The 15,481-nt window shown below is 39.0% G+C and overlaps 1 protein-coding gene across 11 annotated transcripts in view; it reads right to left on the bottom strand.

Annotated features, from left to right (window-relative positions):
* Nucleotides 1-1,820: 1,820 nt before the first annotated feature.
* LOC143038891 (uncharacterized) overlaps nt 1,821-15,481 on the bottom strand; it is a 245,473-nt gene continuing 231,812 nt past the window's right edge. For 3 of the 11 annotated variants that reach the window (XM_076208586.1, XM_076208588.1, XM_076208594.1), the window contains 4 exons: nt 10,779-10,937; nt 9,850-9,969; nt 9,490-9,707; nt 4,140-5,263 (listed from right to left, as the gene is read on the bottom strand). In XM_076208586.1, the coding sequence (XP_076064701.1) occupies nt 5,101-5,263; nt 9,490-9,707; nt 9,850-9,969; nt 10,779-10,937 (660 nt within the window). In that variant the 3' untranslated portion in view covers nt 4,140-5,100. Of the gene's footprint in view, nt 4,111-4,138; nt 5,264-9,489; nt 9,708-9,849; nt 9,970-10,778; nt 10,938-15,481 lie in introns of those variants that run through there. The other 8 variants (XM_076208591.1, XM_076208592.1, XM_076208590.1 and 5 more) reach the window with 7 other exon arrangements.

The following is a 15,481-nucleotide window of genomic DNA, read 5'->3' as shown; positions in this document are numbered from 1 at the left end:
GAGAATGAGTGGTTTGAGCTAAAGGTGGGACTTCACCAGGGATGCGTTATGTTGCTTTGGATGCTCAATTTATACATAGATGTGGTGGTGGTGCAAGAGGTAAATGCAAGGGTAATGGGTCAGGGATTGGAGATAGTTAAAGAAAATGGAGATAAGCTGTTGTTTGCTGACGACACTGCTTGTAGCAGAATCAGAGAAGGGATTAAGGAAGTTAGTGACAGAGTTTAGGAAGGTATGTGAAAGAAGGAAGTTGAAGATAAATGTGGGTAAATGTAAGGTGATGAGATATACAAGGGGAGAATGTGGCTGCAAATTGGAAGTATTACGGGATAGAGACTGGAGGAAGTGGATAGTTGATATTTGGGTGTGAATGTGGTGGAAAAGGGAGGAGTGGAAGTGGAGGTAGAATGTAGATTGAGAGAAGCAAGTAAATGCCTTTCATGATACGTAAGGGAAACATTTTGGCAGAATTTATCTCCTCCCATCACCACAAGAGATAGATAAATCTATATTTCAGAAAGAATAGTAACCTTTTTCAGAGGCCAGGTGCCACAACATCTTTTGTAAAGTTTGTATTTCAATGCCAATAATAATCTTTGGGAACTATTGTGCTGAAGTGGAGTCGAACAGTAAATGAAAGGTTAAGGAGGGCAATAGAAAGGAGGGATTGAAGAGGTTAAAGAGGATTAACATTCTTCTTTGAGTGAAAAGTAGTCTCCTATTATAAAGGAATGCTCTCTTAAAATACTGATAGCATAAATCTGTGTAGTCACAGGTAGATCTAGATGGCTACTCTGGGGGTTGCTAAGCAAATTGGAAAAACTGTTTCAACACAGTGGCTATGTGGATGCATAAATTTCATGAGCCTTCACAAGCTTAATAGAAATTGTTATACAAATAAATTATACTGTATATTTAGCTGTGTAACACTTTGTAATCAGTCTGTATCCAGCTTTTGAGTGCTTACAAACCTTGTGCATCATACAGCCACCATATAGAGACAAACAGAAAGAATTATAGCAGAGCACCAACACTATGTCTGGGGTGCCCCCCCCCCTTAAAACTTCCAGTGTAATTCAGCATGATATGTCAAAAGGTTCATGTGAGCAGAATTAAGCTGTGAATATCTAGTAGCATTCAAAAGTTTTCAAAGGTCTCCCGGTTAACTATTCAACACAGCCACACTTACACTTCTATAGCACTACAGATCATCTGCAGCTGGCAGGAAAATTTTCTGTTCCATTTTCTGGAAGATATTCATCTAATAAAACCACATCCTATGTTGGCATACTACCTCTGGGCTTTGTCTACACTGGTTCCTCTCTCTTAGATAACCCAAAGAGCAGAGTCATAAAGACAGTACTGCCTCACCTGACACTTACTCATCGTGATAGGGCAGATGGCTTGTCTCAGGTTGGTATCTGTAGAGACCTTGTGCTGGTAATATTCAGACAACTTAAAAGCTGGTGATGGTCCAAGTCTCACCACCATATTGCAGGAGAGGGGCCTGGGCAATTTTAACTTTAATCTTATACATGTAATTGTTGTACGAGATATTTCAGTTGGTATTATCCATAAATCCACCCAGCCTTTCTCAGTTGTTAAAGTATTTACAAGTCTGAATCCATAAATATATATATCTTGCTACCAAGATGGGTGAATGTTCCAAAGATCTCCACATTCTACTGGTTTTGTTTCCTCACCCAGTGATTTAAGGGTGAGTACTGATACATAGGTTCTGCAAGAAATACATCACCAATAAATCTATGATTCAGTCACTGCTAATGCTAGCCTCTCATCAATGGTTAAAAAAACAGCCATTTCATTTTGTATTTGTATTGCATAAAAGAAACTTTGATGATGGGACAAAATAGAAAAAGAAGAGATGAAGGAGAAAAAAAAAAGGGGGGGGGGGAGAGCACCTCCTGTACTTTTGTTGTTGCTGCTACTATTGTCTGGTTGGTGAGGGGGTTTAAGTGGGTTCTCAAAGGTAGCCAAGGAGCAGGAGCTGAATGAGGGTGCTGTGCTCCAGCCAGCAACAGAATAAAATCACATCAAATACTCAGCATAAAAATGCCCCATCATCAGCCTTTTTAGTCTGTCAAACAAAAATGTAAATAGTTATAACAATTTTTCATTTTTTTTTTCAGGATGAACATATAAATATATATTATACCATTTTCCATTTTGACTTCCTAACCAATAAGATATAATCAATAAAATGAAAACTATGATGGTTAAGTAATTTTCCTTTTAATGAGGTGCATCATATACTGAAATCGTTAAGAAGAAAAAAATAAAATAAAAGTGAAAAAAAATCTCACCATTTAGAGCCTATTGGAATGTTATACTTCTGAAGTAAAATATCCATACTATAAAATAAAACAATCACAGATAACAGAAACCTATGCCAATAGCTGTTGGACATGAAATGTTAAACATGACACTGTCTGTAACATGGGATGGATCTTTGGCATGAACTTATGATAAGCAGATAACTTACAAAGTAAATGATCTCAAGTCATCTTTAGCTTTTCAACAATTGTCATCAATGATATACAGATACAGTAGATAAAAACTGCAGTCATTACTAGTCATTGTGTAATGGCATATAAATATGTAAACAGCAATATAGTATATATACACACTGCTGTATCATGTAAACAATTGGAATTTAAATAAATACATTAACATCAAGAGATCTTCTTCCCCATCACACATACAGGCATGGATGGGTTAAGTCAGCGTAAGTTTTGCAAAAGATGATTTAGCACAAATCCAGTGCTGAACAGGACTAAATTTAGTGTGTTAGCAGCAAAGCACTGAAGCAACGTGTTGAACGTACTGCATACACTTGGCTCAGCCTTTCCTTGGTTGACATCAATGCATTATCTATTGAAACTCAAGCAGATCTTGCTAAATGTGAGTAGTTTCCTTAGGCAGGCATTTAGTTGCCCTGACAACCACAGTAGGCATTATACTGAAGATTACATTAACCATTACAGGCCTTGAAGTATAGAAATAATATGGAGATGTATAACAGGGTATAGTGTCTATGACATTTTCTATGCTCTAGTTAATGGAATACAGGAAGACAAGAGCTACTGTTCTGGTCTAACTTGCCTAGATCTAGAAATCCCTCCTTTGGTTCACTATACTCATATTTTGGTGACAAACCTTACAAGACGTTTATGGTCTCCTTGCATGTAGCCTCATGGTTGGTGAGTATAAATTCTACATATAAATGCACATTTTTACGCACACATACATACACACTAGCAGGCGCACACACACAATGCTTGGCAAAATTCTGAGTCTACATCTTTTGGCAGGCAGAAGTCAAAGCATCAACTCATTTCGTGTTTATACAAACATTGACTGCTAATTTTAAGGCTGTGCCATCGTCAAACTGTCACATTGATGGAGATATGGCATGACGTTATTATGCATGGGCCTAAAAGTGAGTCGAGTTACACACAGAGATACACTTGTTACAGGTTTTTAACACTTTTCAAAGCTGATCCTTTTGAGAACACTAATACTGTAGAAAGTCCCCTGTTACATCAGATCTACAATTCAATCCACATCTTCTTGAACTACATCTGAAAATCATGTGGTATTTGAAAATGTTCTTATAGTATCATGTTCAAATTTTCATTGCTGTGACACTGCACTAATTCATTAAGTGATATAAACTAGTTTTGAATTGCTTCAGACTAAGCCATACCTAAGGATTGCTCCACTTATGAGTCTATGTATTGTATGCAGTTTCCATCAAAAAACCTTCCTTAGACGAACAAATTTCTTCATTGACAGTATGTCACCATAGCTTCTGTCACATATGCTGGTTTCACAGTTCGGTATATCATAATCAGTTCCACCAACAAAAATGGTCCTACTGGCTGTGTACCCAGCAAGACAACTTGGACTGACAGTGTACGGAAATTCCATGATATAATTGTTGTGTGATTTATGCACAAATTCTGTGGTATTCAATGAGTGAGGCTGTGTGAAAGTGTAGTAGGTGGTGGCTGACTGGAGGCTCTGGCACGGCGAAGCATCAACGGTGCTGATATGCTACGTCCTCTGCTTGGGTCATCACAATCAGAACTGTGTGAATAAGAGTGGTCATCAGGTTAAAACCGAAGAAAAAATAATAATCATAAAATCCCCCAATCTCAAATGCCAGCTCAACTACTCTTATATTCACTTAATATATACAATCACACTTCTAATGGTTTCATTCTCCTATATAAACTGTTTTATGTGGGTACTTACTACATGTACCTGATAGCATGAAATGGAAAAAAAAGTTGGATTATAAAAAAGATTGAAGCATGATGCTCAAAACTCTAAGAGCTTTATTCACAATGCAGGCATCTTGCATTATACATCACAGCCTTGAGATATATGGCATGAAGCAGCATGAAATGATAATACTACCCATTTCTGACATTTCTACAACTATCATACTCTAGTATTAAAGAATAAACAAGATTTTTATGGATATATTACAACCAGTATACTATTGTCATTAACAGCACCATTCACAATCATATCATTAAACTTGATTGTACTGAAAGACTAGAAAAAATACTGAAACAATATATACTATGATGTGCACATTCTTATGGTATTCATAATAAAACCAATAAAACCAAACTTGTCTCTAAAGAAAAGAAAAGAATAGGAAACATGCCCTCATTTCTCCAAAAGAAACCACAAATCACCAATGTCACACACAAGTACTGAGGGAAAGAAGGTGAGCTTTGGGAAAAGTGTGGATCTACATGTACAACATGAGGCCTTTAATAAGAAGTGATGATATAGTTATTTAGATTCAACTAACATGATACAAATATTTGGCACTATTTGCATTAATTAATTTCACGTGTCCTTTTGATCAGCTTCATCTGAGAAGTTGACATAGCTTACATGTGTGATTCACCATAGTCTGGCATCACATTCTGGACTCGTGATCAATAGATATTACCCTCCTGGATGAGAGCCCAGTTCATATATATATATAGAATATGTGCACTTCAAATGAAGCAAATGTCCTCAATCATGTATGGGGCTAAACTCCTTTTCTATTCCATGTTAAGGCCACTTGACAACTTGTGTGTGCAGTTGGAGGTTGGGATATGTGAGGTGAACAGTAGCCAGGCCAACAAGAGACATAAGGGTGATGGAGCCAAGGCAAACATCTACCAGTGACAAAGATGTGACAGAGGACAGACACTTTACCTTGCCCAGACGGAAGCTTGTGGAAGAAAAATCAAGGTACTAATAAAATATCCATCATACCAAGACTCAATGATACAAGTGTGCTTATCTATGTGTAAACAATTCTGTATTTGAGGTGTCTAAAACAGAAAGGGGAAAATACTGGCATCATGCATAAGATATTTTGCATCTTAACATCAAATGCTCTAAGAACCATATTTCCGTACCAAGGAGGTGTGGCATTTACCCTCTTTCTATTCTAGATGCCTCATTTATATTCTAATCTTAAAATTACCTTCATGTTACATACATATATGCACATACCAAAAGCTTTTTCCCCCTTACAAGGGAGGTAGCCAAAAAACAAAGGCATACAGTCCACTCCCACCTATTCCATCCCCATCACACTCCACTCCCATCCATCCACCTCCCTCTTTCTTATCTTGGCTCCTCCTGGATGACGGGTCATCTCTGCATCTTGCCCACTGCCCTGGGTCAGATGCAGTGTCACAAGACACAGCACATCCACAGCAAGCCGCTTCATTAAAACGGTGACCCCCTCTCTCCATCCCCTCATGTAGAAATGGAGAAGACGGGGAAAAATCCCTTTGGGCTGCGTCAATTTATTTTTCACACATACTCCCTCACCCCCCACCCACTCCCTTTCATGCATCACAGCATCATCCATACAGAGTCATTCTCCATTCACCCCTATCCTCTGTTTTCTCCCATCCTTCTTCAACAGACATTCCCCTCTTTCCCAATGCCCCTTTTACCCCATCCATCCATCTCATCCTTGATCGCCCCCTCATGTTCACTCCCTCCACCTCTGCCTTCCACACTTCTTTTACTAACCTTTCTTCACTCATCCTTTCCATGTGTCCAAACCATCCCAATACTCTTTCATCAACCCTATCTCCCAGCTCCCTTTCCACCCCTGCTCTCTTCCTCACCTCCTCATTTCACACTCTATCCAGTCTAGTAACCCCTACCATACTTCTCAGGCACCTCATCTTAAACACATTCAAACTCATCCTCACTTATTTTCCATGTTTCGCCCCCATACAGTGCTGTTGGCACAATCACTCCTTCATACAATCTCCTCTTAGCATCCACTCCCAAATGTCTATTTCTCATTACACTTTTTGCTTCTCTCAATCTACATTCTGTCTCCATCTCCACTCCTCCCTTTCCTGCCACATTTGCACCCAAGTATCTAAAACTATCCACTTCCTCCAGTCTCTCTTCCTTATACTCACTTCTATGCTGCTGTCACTTTTTCCCCTTGTACATCTCATCACCTTACTTTTACCCACATTTATCTTCAGCTTCCTTCTTTCGCACACCTTCCCAAAATCTGTCACTAACTTTCTCAATCTCTCCTCTGATCCTGCTACAAGCATGGTGTCATCAGCAAACAAATTGGCTTATCTCCCACTTTTCCATTTTCTTTAACCATCTCCAATCCCTGACCCATTACCTTTGCATTACCCTCTTGCACCACCCAATCCATGTACAAGTTTAAAAAATTGTCACTCTATTGCAATAAAGACATTAACTTGTTGACACTAAATATACATTGTTTTTGGACCTCATAAAATAAAAGTGAGAAATGCTACTGTCAAGTGAGGTAACCTGGAAATAAAACAGCTATGAAGCAGTCCCTTTCCTCCTTTTAAGGGAGGTGACTGACTCAAAGAATATACCCAACCTTCACCCACCTCACATCCATCCATCCTTCAATTTTAAATCCTTGTGGATGAAGTCATCTCTGTCCCTGCCCACTGGTCAGGTCAGAGGGAATGCAGCAAGAAATAGCACCTCCACAGCAGGGTACAACAGCCAAAGCTGGTTTACCTTCCACTACTTCATTACAGAGTGACCCTCCTCCATTATCCACCCCAGAATTTACAGAACGAAACAGGGAAGAAAAAAAAAAAAAAAAAAAAAAAAAACTCTGGGCCACAATATTTCTTAATCTATTTATAACCATTCTCCACTCACACCTACTATATAAAAAATGGGGATTTAACACCATCACTGAATGTCCATGTGAAAAAATATAAACAATGAGCTACATTGGAGAAAAGTGGGAGGTGAGCCAGCTGTTGTTTGCGGACGACACTGCGCTTGTGGCAGGATCGGAGGAGGGATTGAGGAAGTTGGTAGCAGAGGGATTGAGGAAGTTGGTGGCAGAGTTTGGGAGAGTATGTGATAGAAGAAAGCTAAAGATAAATGTGGGTAAAAGTAAGGTCATGAGATGTACAAGGGGTGAAAGTGGCAGTAGACTGGAAGTGAACATTAAGGGAGAGCGACTGGAGGAAGTGGATAGTTTTAGATACCTGGGTGCAAATGTGGCAGGGAAAGGTGGAGTGAAAGTGGAGGTAGAATGTAGATTGAGAGAAGCGAGTAAATGCCTTGGTGTATTAAAGAGTGTAATGAGGAATAGACATTTGGGAATGGATGCTAAGAGGAGACTGTATGAAGGAGTGATTGTGCCAACAGCACTGTATGGGGCAGAAACATGGAACATAAGAGAAGAAGAGAGGAGCTTGAATGTGTTTGAGATGAGGTGTCTGAGAAGTATGATGGGGGTTACTAGGCTAGATAGAGTGAGAAATGAGGAGGTGAGGAGGAGAACAGGGGTGGAAAAGGAGCTAGGAGATAGGGTTGATGAAAAAGTATTAGGATGGTTTGGACACATGGAAAGAATGAGTGAAGAAAGACTAGTAAAAGAGGTGTGGAAAGCAGATGTGGAGGGAGTGAATATGAGGGGACGTCCTAGGATGAGGTGGATGGATGGGATGAAGGGGGCTTTGTGGAAGAGGGGAATGTCTGTTGAGGAAGGATGGGAGAGGACAGAAGACAGGGGTGAATGGAGAATGGTTGTATATGGATGATGTTGTGATTGCATGAGGTGGAATGGGCGGGTGGATGGGGGGTGAGGTAGTATGTGTGAGCAAAATTTGACGCAGCCCGAAGGGATTTCTCCCTGTCCTCTCATTTTATGCAATGGGGGGACGGAGAGGGGGGGTCGCCGATTTAATGAAGCGGCCTTGCTGTGGATGTGCTGTGTCTTGCGACACTGCTTCTGACCCAGGGCAGTGGACAAGGTGCAGGAATGACCCGTCATTCAGGAGGTGCTAAGATAAGAGGGAGGGTGGGAGGGGTGTGGAGTGTTTTCAGAGATGGAATGGGTGGGAATGATTTTATGCCTTTTTCTTTTTGGCTACCCCCCTTGTAAGGGTGAAAAAGCCTTGGTATATGTATGTACATTCTTCAGGAATGCCAAATGGGTTCTCACTGCTCTGACCAAGACCTTAAGTAAGCAAATGACTTTACCCTACAGTGGATATGGTTTTGGTGCAATAAGATATGATGATCTATTTCTTACCCTCTCCCTAGCCTGCTCAACAGACATTCTTCTTGTACCTAATACACTTTTCACCCTATCCATTCATCCATTTATCTTCTTTTCTAATTTACTCAATTCACCTCAGCCTTCCACACTTCTACACAGATAATATACAATTAAAACCCATCCAAACACTCATCCCATCACAGTGCTTGGGTCAAAGTGAGGCATAGCTCTTTCAGAGCAGGGCCTAGTAAAATGGTGGACTAAGAAAAATGGGCTGGACAATCTAGTCCTTCCCAGTATACCCACTCATACATCAACTTTCATAGCCAAACCCTTGAGTATTTTTCCATCATTAATTACTTCATATCACACCAAACCATCGCAGTTCTAATCCTCCAATGGCATGTCATTTACAGTATCTCCACTTTTCACCAATGGATGACTGAATACTGCACATGTACAGCTGTTGCAACCCGTTCCCCAAATGCACATGTTTCGACTGCTTATGTGTATGCAGTCAATACTCAGGATTTTATAGGCACCATTATGGATCAGAACCACACATTCATCCTTGTCAAGAGACAAATCTCCACTTGCACAACAAACTTTTCTGTCCCCCTTGAATCTATCCTTTCCCATTCCTAAGTCTCCATCTCTTTCCTAACTTACTGTGGTGGTGGAATAACGATACTACCACATCACAAGAAGGTGAATACATGGGGCAACATGAGAGGACTAAGAATCCCCTTCTCTGGAAGTTCTTACTGTTAAGAGTCAAAGTTTTTCCAAAAAAACTTGTAGTTGTACATAGAAACTTAACATTATTTTTACTCATGTGCATAACTTACCACTTATGCATGTAAAAATAATAAATAAATAATTTTTTCCAAATGAACTCTTACCTAACCATTGGCCCTAGACCATCGTCAATTGAGGCTGTGCGGGAGAGATTAGTGCTCAATGCAGAACTCCTTCCCACTCGTTCCGTTTGTGTTGCAGCATTGATGACTTCATTTAGTTCAGCAGGTTGTGGTGAGCTAGAGGTATACTTAGTCATTTGCTGTTGCAGTAATCGAATTGTTCGGTCTTTTTCTTCTAACTGCTGTTGTAAAAGTACTACCTGCAATACCAAGAATTAACATACAAATTAAGCCTTTTAATTCTATTTTCAATTAGAGTATTATGTTAATGAACATATATTTGTAACAATTATATTCCTTAGTGAGACTAAAAAAAAAAATCTATAAAAAAGTAACCCCTACCTGTCTCCTCAAGTCTGCATTTTCTTGAGTTACTTGAGTGGCACTGATTGTGTCCTTGTCTCCTTCCCCACTTACTCCACATGGAGGATCACTACTTGCTAAACTCCAGTACAAAGAATTCTGAAAAACAGAGATACTGTGTGATGCATGAGAGACTAATTTAACAGTACAATCAATAGTAAGACCACAGGATAATTGAAGGGTGTCCTTGTGGTGGTCCTTCAAAATGTACATCTGAATTATCTCCTCCCAACCATCTTCAAAATCCATCAACACCCTTATCTTCATCTGGAGATTCAGCCCTAAGAAGATAATACTTGGTTTCTGGACTGGGCCAAAGATCCTCTATCAATTTCAACTATATTTCCTCCAACCTCTCACATAAGGATAACTGACAACTAGTAACTTCCTCTCCCCTCCTTCTACTGCAACCTGGTGACACAGAAACAAACCAAAGTTCCTTCCCAGAGACATCTATGGAGGGAGCCTGAGGACCACTGCCAGCCACTGTGGCATTGTGGGTCAAAATTCAAGGCACCAATTATAATCATTCTTATATTAAGGCCAATAATGATACCTTTTGTATTGGATAAATCTATTAACTATATAGCAAAGGCATGCACCTTCTCCCATCTGTTACACTCCCATACACCACCCTCATCTCCTTCTTAGCTTAGCTCCTGACCCAGGCAGTGGTTAGGAGACAGAGATGACCATTCATCTATAGGGAGCACTGGCTAAATACATGACAAATTTCCTCTTATATGGACTACAACTTTATCATATGGGTAAAACTCAATTATAATGTACTTAATCTCTTGGTATGATTGTTTCAACACAAACAAAACTGTCAATACAAGTTAATATTTTGTCAAAAGTATTCATACAATAAGCTACTTTATCAGTAGAATATAAAACATTCATCTTACCCTGAGGTTGGCATCAAATGGGTTGATAGTGTCTGTAGTTTGAAGTATGCGTTTGAGCTTAAATAACATAGTTTTGAGTGTAGTGATATCTTGACACATGTAGTGATATGAATTGCGGTCCATACGTACTCCTCCATCTTCCAAGTCTATAACTTGTGCCTGAAAAAGGAATGATATATACATGTATTAATATTTCAAAATGCTTTAATAATTGGACAATTTGAAAAAATCTGAAACTAAATATTATGATTAGAGTACAATATTTCTGAGTCTGATGGCATATATGACCCAAGGACATACATGACACACCACAACACACCTTTCACCAGGGAATATTAAGAACTGTTACATTTGTTTATGACATTTTGCATTGCACTAAGAAGCTCATATTATGGGAAAAAATGCATGAACATGCCTAGGAGCCTTCTGTGGATGATGAGAGATAGTGGTGGTACTTGTAAACCATAGGAATAGTAATCTTGTTTGTATTACTTACCATGATTACCCTAACTGCAAGTTTCTTTCAAAAGCTAAAAGATGTTTTCACATTAAGATATATATGGCAGGTATAACAGAAATAGGCAGTAAAATGCATACAAGCTCAGAAAAATTGCACTACTTCATATTTTGGGGTTACAATTTTTGTGGTATTTCAGATTCTAATATAAGTGTCTGGGAAAATACTAGTTGTTATAATCTGGGTTTGTTTTCATCTTTTGTATTTTTATTTGTAGTTTACACTTGTCATACTTTGTTTACATCAACAGGTTGACAATTTGATGGTATTGTGTGTTTATCATTTGTATTATATGTCTATTGTCATGACTGATGGAAGTTACAGTTTTCTACTATTGTATCTATTATTTGAATTGTGTTATATGTCGTTGTCATGATTGATGAAAGTTACAGTTTTTTATTGTGTTATGGGCTACTATTTTGTTTAAGGATTACTTGTGTTTGGGTTGAATAAAGCTTGGGCAGCAACAGCCAAGTCTCTCACTGTCACATTAATCTAATGAACTCAAAAATGGAGAAGCTACTGAAGCTGGCCAACCTAGATTTGGACCCCAGTTCTCCTACTGCAGCCAAGGAATGGCGGCACTGGCACAAGATGATTTTCCGACTTCATTCTTAAGTGTGAAGACTGGGCACCACACAAGCAAAAGACACTTGTAAATTACGTTAGCCACAATGTTTATGAGTATATTAAAGAATGTACCAAATATGATTCTACCATTTCCATTTTGGAGAAGTTAATGTAAAGAGACCTAATGAAATATCTGCTAGACACTTGCTTGCAACTCATTAGCAGAACCTAGGTGAGTCTTTGGATGAGTTTTTGAGAGAACTGCATAAATTAGGTAAATATTGTAACTTGAAAGCAGCTACTGCAGAACAGTACAGGGAGGAGCCTATTAGAGATGCCTTTATCAATGGTCTAACCTCACCTCTGATTTGTCAATGCCTTCTAGAAAATAAAGCTATAGATTTACAGAAGGCTCATGATCAGGCTTACGCTTTGGACCTAGCTCAGCGTAATGCCAGTTCTTACACTCTATGACTCCTCAGCTTGGACTGATCATGGACAGATGGTAGGGGATGATGTTATGGAGAACAGGCCTATGTCTGAAGGTTGTGTGACAAATAAAGAAAATCAAGTGCTGGCAGCTACTCAATGAAGAAAAGATGTTACTTTTGCAGAGGTCCCTATCAAGAAAGGTCATATCATTCGAGCATGCCTGTCTAAGGTACTGACATCTATAAGCAAGCCTATAATGGCTACTCTGACTCCTCATACCCTTCTGTCCTTGCAACTGTCACTGCCACCACTTTTCCTCAGAGCCTCCATTGAGCACAGAACTTGAAGTTACTAATACATTGAACCGATAAAGATATCACTCTAGTACAAAAATAATTACACACAAACTCTCATGGTTATGTCAATGTCAACTTAACCCTTCATCTTAATGGATAAACTTATCTATGTCTTGCATTAATGAAGGACTTATGCTCTGGTGTGCTACTTGGCCAAGACTTCCAAAAGCAGCATCAGAGAGTAGCTAAAGAGTATGGTGGGCCAAAACCAACACTCAACCTACCTGGTACTGATTCATATTGTTCTCTAGGAGCTACTACAGTAGATGAGCTTCTCTTTTCCAACATTAGTCATCTAATTGTGAGCCCATTGTCACAAAGTCAAGATACTACAGTAAAGATGACAAGGAATTCATTATACATTCATTATAAATCAGTATACAGAGCTGGATGCTTATCCACTGCCAAGAATTGACACCATGGTGAATGAACTTTCAACATACAGTGTGTTATCAACTTCTGACCTGAAGAGTGCATATCATCAAGTTCCACTGAAGGAATCAGACAAGAGGTATACTCAACAGACACCAATATAAATTTGGTAGGGTTACTCTTAGAGTGATCACTAGAGTCTCAGTTTTTCAATAAACATGGACAAGTTGATGAAAGAAGAAAATTTACAGGGTGCATTTCTGTATCTCGACATCAGCATCACTGGACACACTCAAGAAGAGCATGATCACAATGTGCAGCACTTCCTTGAGGTTGTCAGCAAAAGAAATCTAACCCTGAATGCCTCTATGACTAATAAGTTCATGTGCTCCATCAACATTCTTGGATACTGTATAGGAAATGGTGCCATAAAACCTGATCTAGAGGGGCTCTGTCCACTATAAGAACTCCTGACAAGTCAAGGATATCTGAAGAGAGAAATGGGTAGGTTTGCTTATTATGCCAAATGGATGCAAGATTTTTTCAGGTAAGATTCAATGTGAATGCAACAACTGTAATCAAGTGCTTGGAACAAATATTCAGCATGTGTGGGAAGCCTAATTATATAAACTCTGACCAAGGAACATTATTCATGTATAAAGATCTCACACTGAAAGGGGTTGCAGCGAGTCAGTCTACCCATTATCACCCTATTGGCACTGGACAAATGGAGTGACTCAACAGTACTATATGGAAGACAGTCCAGTTACCCCTCAAGTAGTGGAACCTTCCCAATCAGCATTGGGTATTAGTACTTACTGATGTGTTGCACTCACTTAGATGCCTTCTATCAATGGTAACAAATGTCACATCACATGAACACTTCTTTGGGTTTCCATGCCACTCATCCTCTGGGAGCTCTTTGCCTTTGTGAATCATGACACCAGAACCAATATTATTGAGGAGGTGCGTTAGAACAAGTAAAAATGAGCCTTTAGTGGATGAAGTAGAACTATATGTGAGCATATGTTAAATCCAACATATGCTCACATTAAACACCAGGATGGAGGGGAGTTGACAGATTCTTTCCATGACTTGGCTCCATTTCCCAAAGACCAAGTCAGCTACTCTACAGCTAAAGATCAGGAATCACCCTCATCTCCATTGTCACCAGAGGCAGTACCCACCACAACTCATCTAACATCTCCAAAGGGTACAGAGCTTCACTCAGAAGCTGAGAAGTAAGCAGATGCAGCAACACCTTTAGTACGGAGATCACCTCATGTGTCAAAGGCTTTGGATCGATGTGGATGGGATTAATTGCCCAGAGTTATTGGTGGAAGGGTTTTATTTTTCTAGAAGGGAAGTAAGTTATAATATGGGTTTGTCTTTTGTACTTTTGTTTGTCGTTTATGCTTGTCATACAAGTTGATGAGTTGACAGGGTGCACTGGTTGACGGGTTTGTCAAGTCAATGTGTTATGAAGCTACCTTCTTTATCATTTTGTATATGAGCTATACCATGTCCTTATATTATTGTGAGTATTATTTGTATTATAAGTCTACTGTCATGACTGATGGAAGTTACAGTTTTCTACTATTGTATCTATTATTTGTATTATTTTATATGTCTATTGTCATAATTGATGAAAGTTACAGTTTTCTACTATTGTGTTATGGGTTACTATTTGGTTTCAAGATTACTTGTGTTTGAGTTGAATAAAGCTTGGGAGGCAGCAGCCAAGTCTCTCACGTCACATCACTAGTAATGTGACATCAATGATGACTAAGCAAATACTATTAGAATATTATAAAAGTCAGGCTAGGTACAAGTACTGGTATATGACATCTTTGCATACAAAATGTGGAGGTATATTTTCTAAATTATGTGGAGGAAAAAGAAAAGGATGCCAAACTAGGAGGTACAGTCTTTTAAAAATTATTCATGTGACTGCCATATGATGCAATATCTGATGTGTCACACTACACGTGATGGAAGCCTTTTCTAGTAACCCACTACATTTAATTTCAGCAACCCAGGTTACTACTCTAACTCATGACACTAGATGTAAATCCACCTAAACTATACGCTGTAAATGAATATGTTACAAATTCCAAGTCTAAGCACAAAAATTTATATCATGCCATTGAAATATTACAGTACATGTTGGTGTGCTCAACTTGTTGGCTCGTGAAAGCAAGATATTTTTGGCATAAATTGAGAAGACAAGCAAGAAACAAGGTGCATTTTTTAAGCTTTTATATGGTCAAAAGCTGAAGAAGATCATGAGATTATGAACCTATGCCATACTAATGAACTACCTGAGTACGGAAAAAAAGGTTCTCCTTGTTTATTTACTGTATCTGGTTCCCATCTTTGCAACTAGAAATTTGGACTTGCCATCATTAAAAAAAAGAAGAGAAAGAGGTGACACAATCATAGTGGTCAGGTATTCA

Source organism: Oratosquilla oratoria, chromosome 25, assembly GCF_046742065.1.
Source record: "Oratosquilla oratoria isolate Oo_2021 chromosome 25, ASM4674206v1, whole genome shotgun sequence".
Classification (NCBI taxonomy): domain Eukaryota; kingdom Metazoa; phylum Arthropoda; class Malacostraca; order Stomatopoda; family Squillidae; genus Oratosquilla; species Oratosquilla oratoria.
This window is presented reverse-complemented; position numbering and strand designations above follow the sequence as displayed.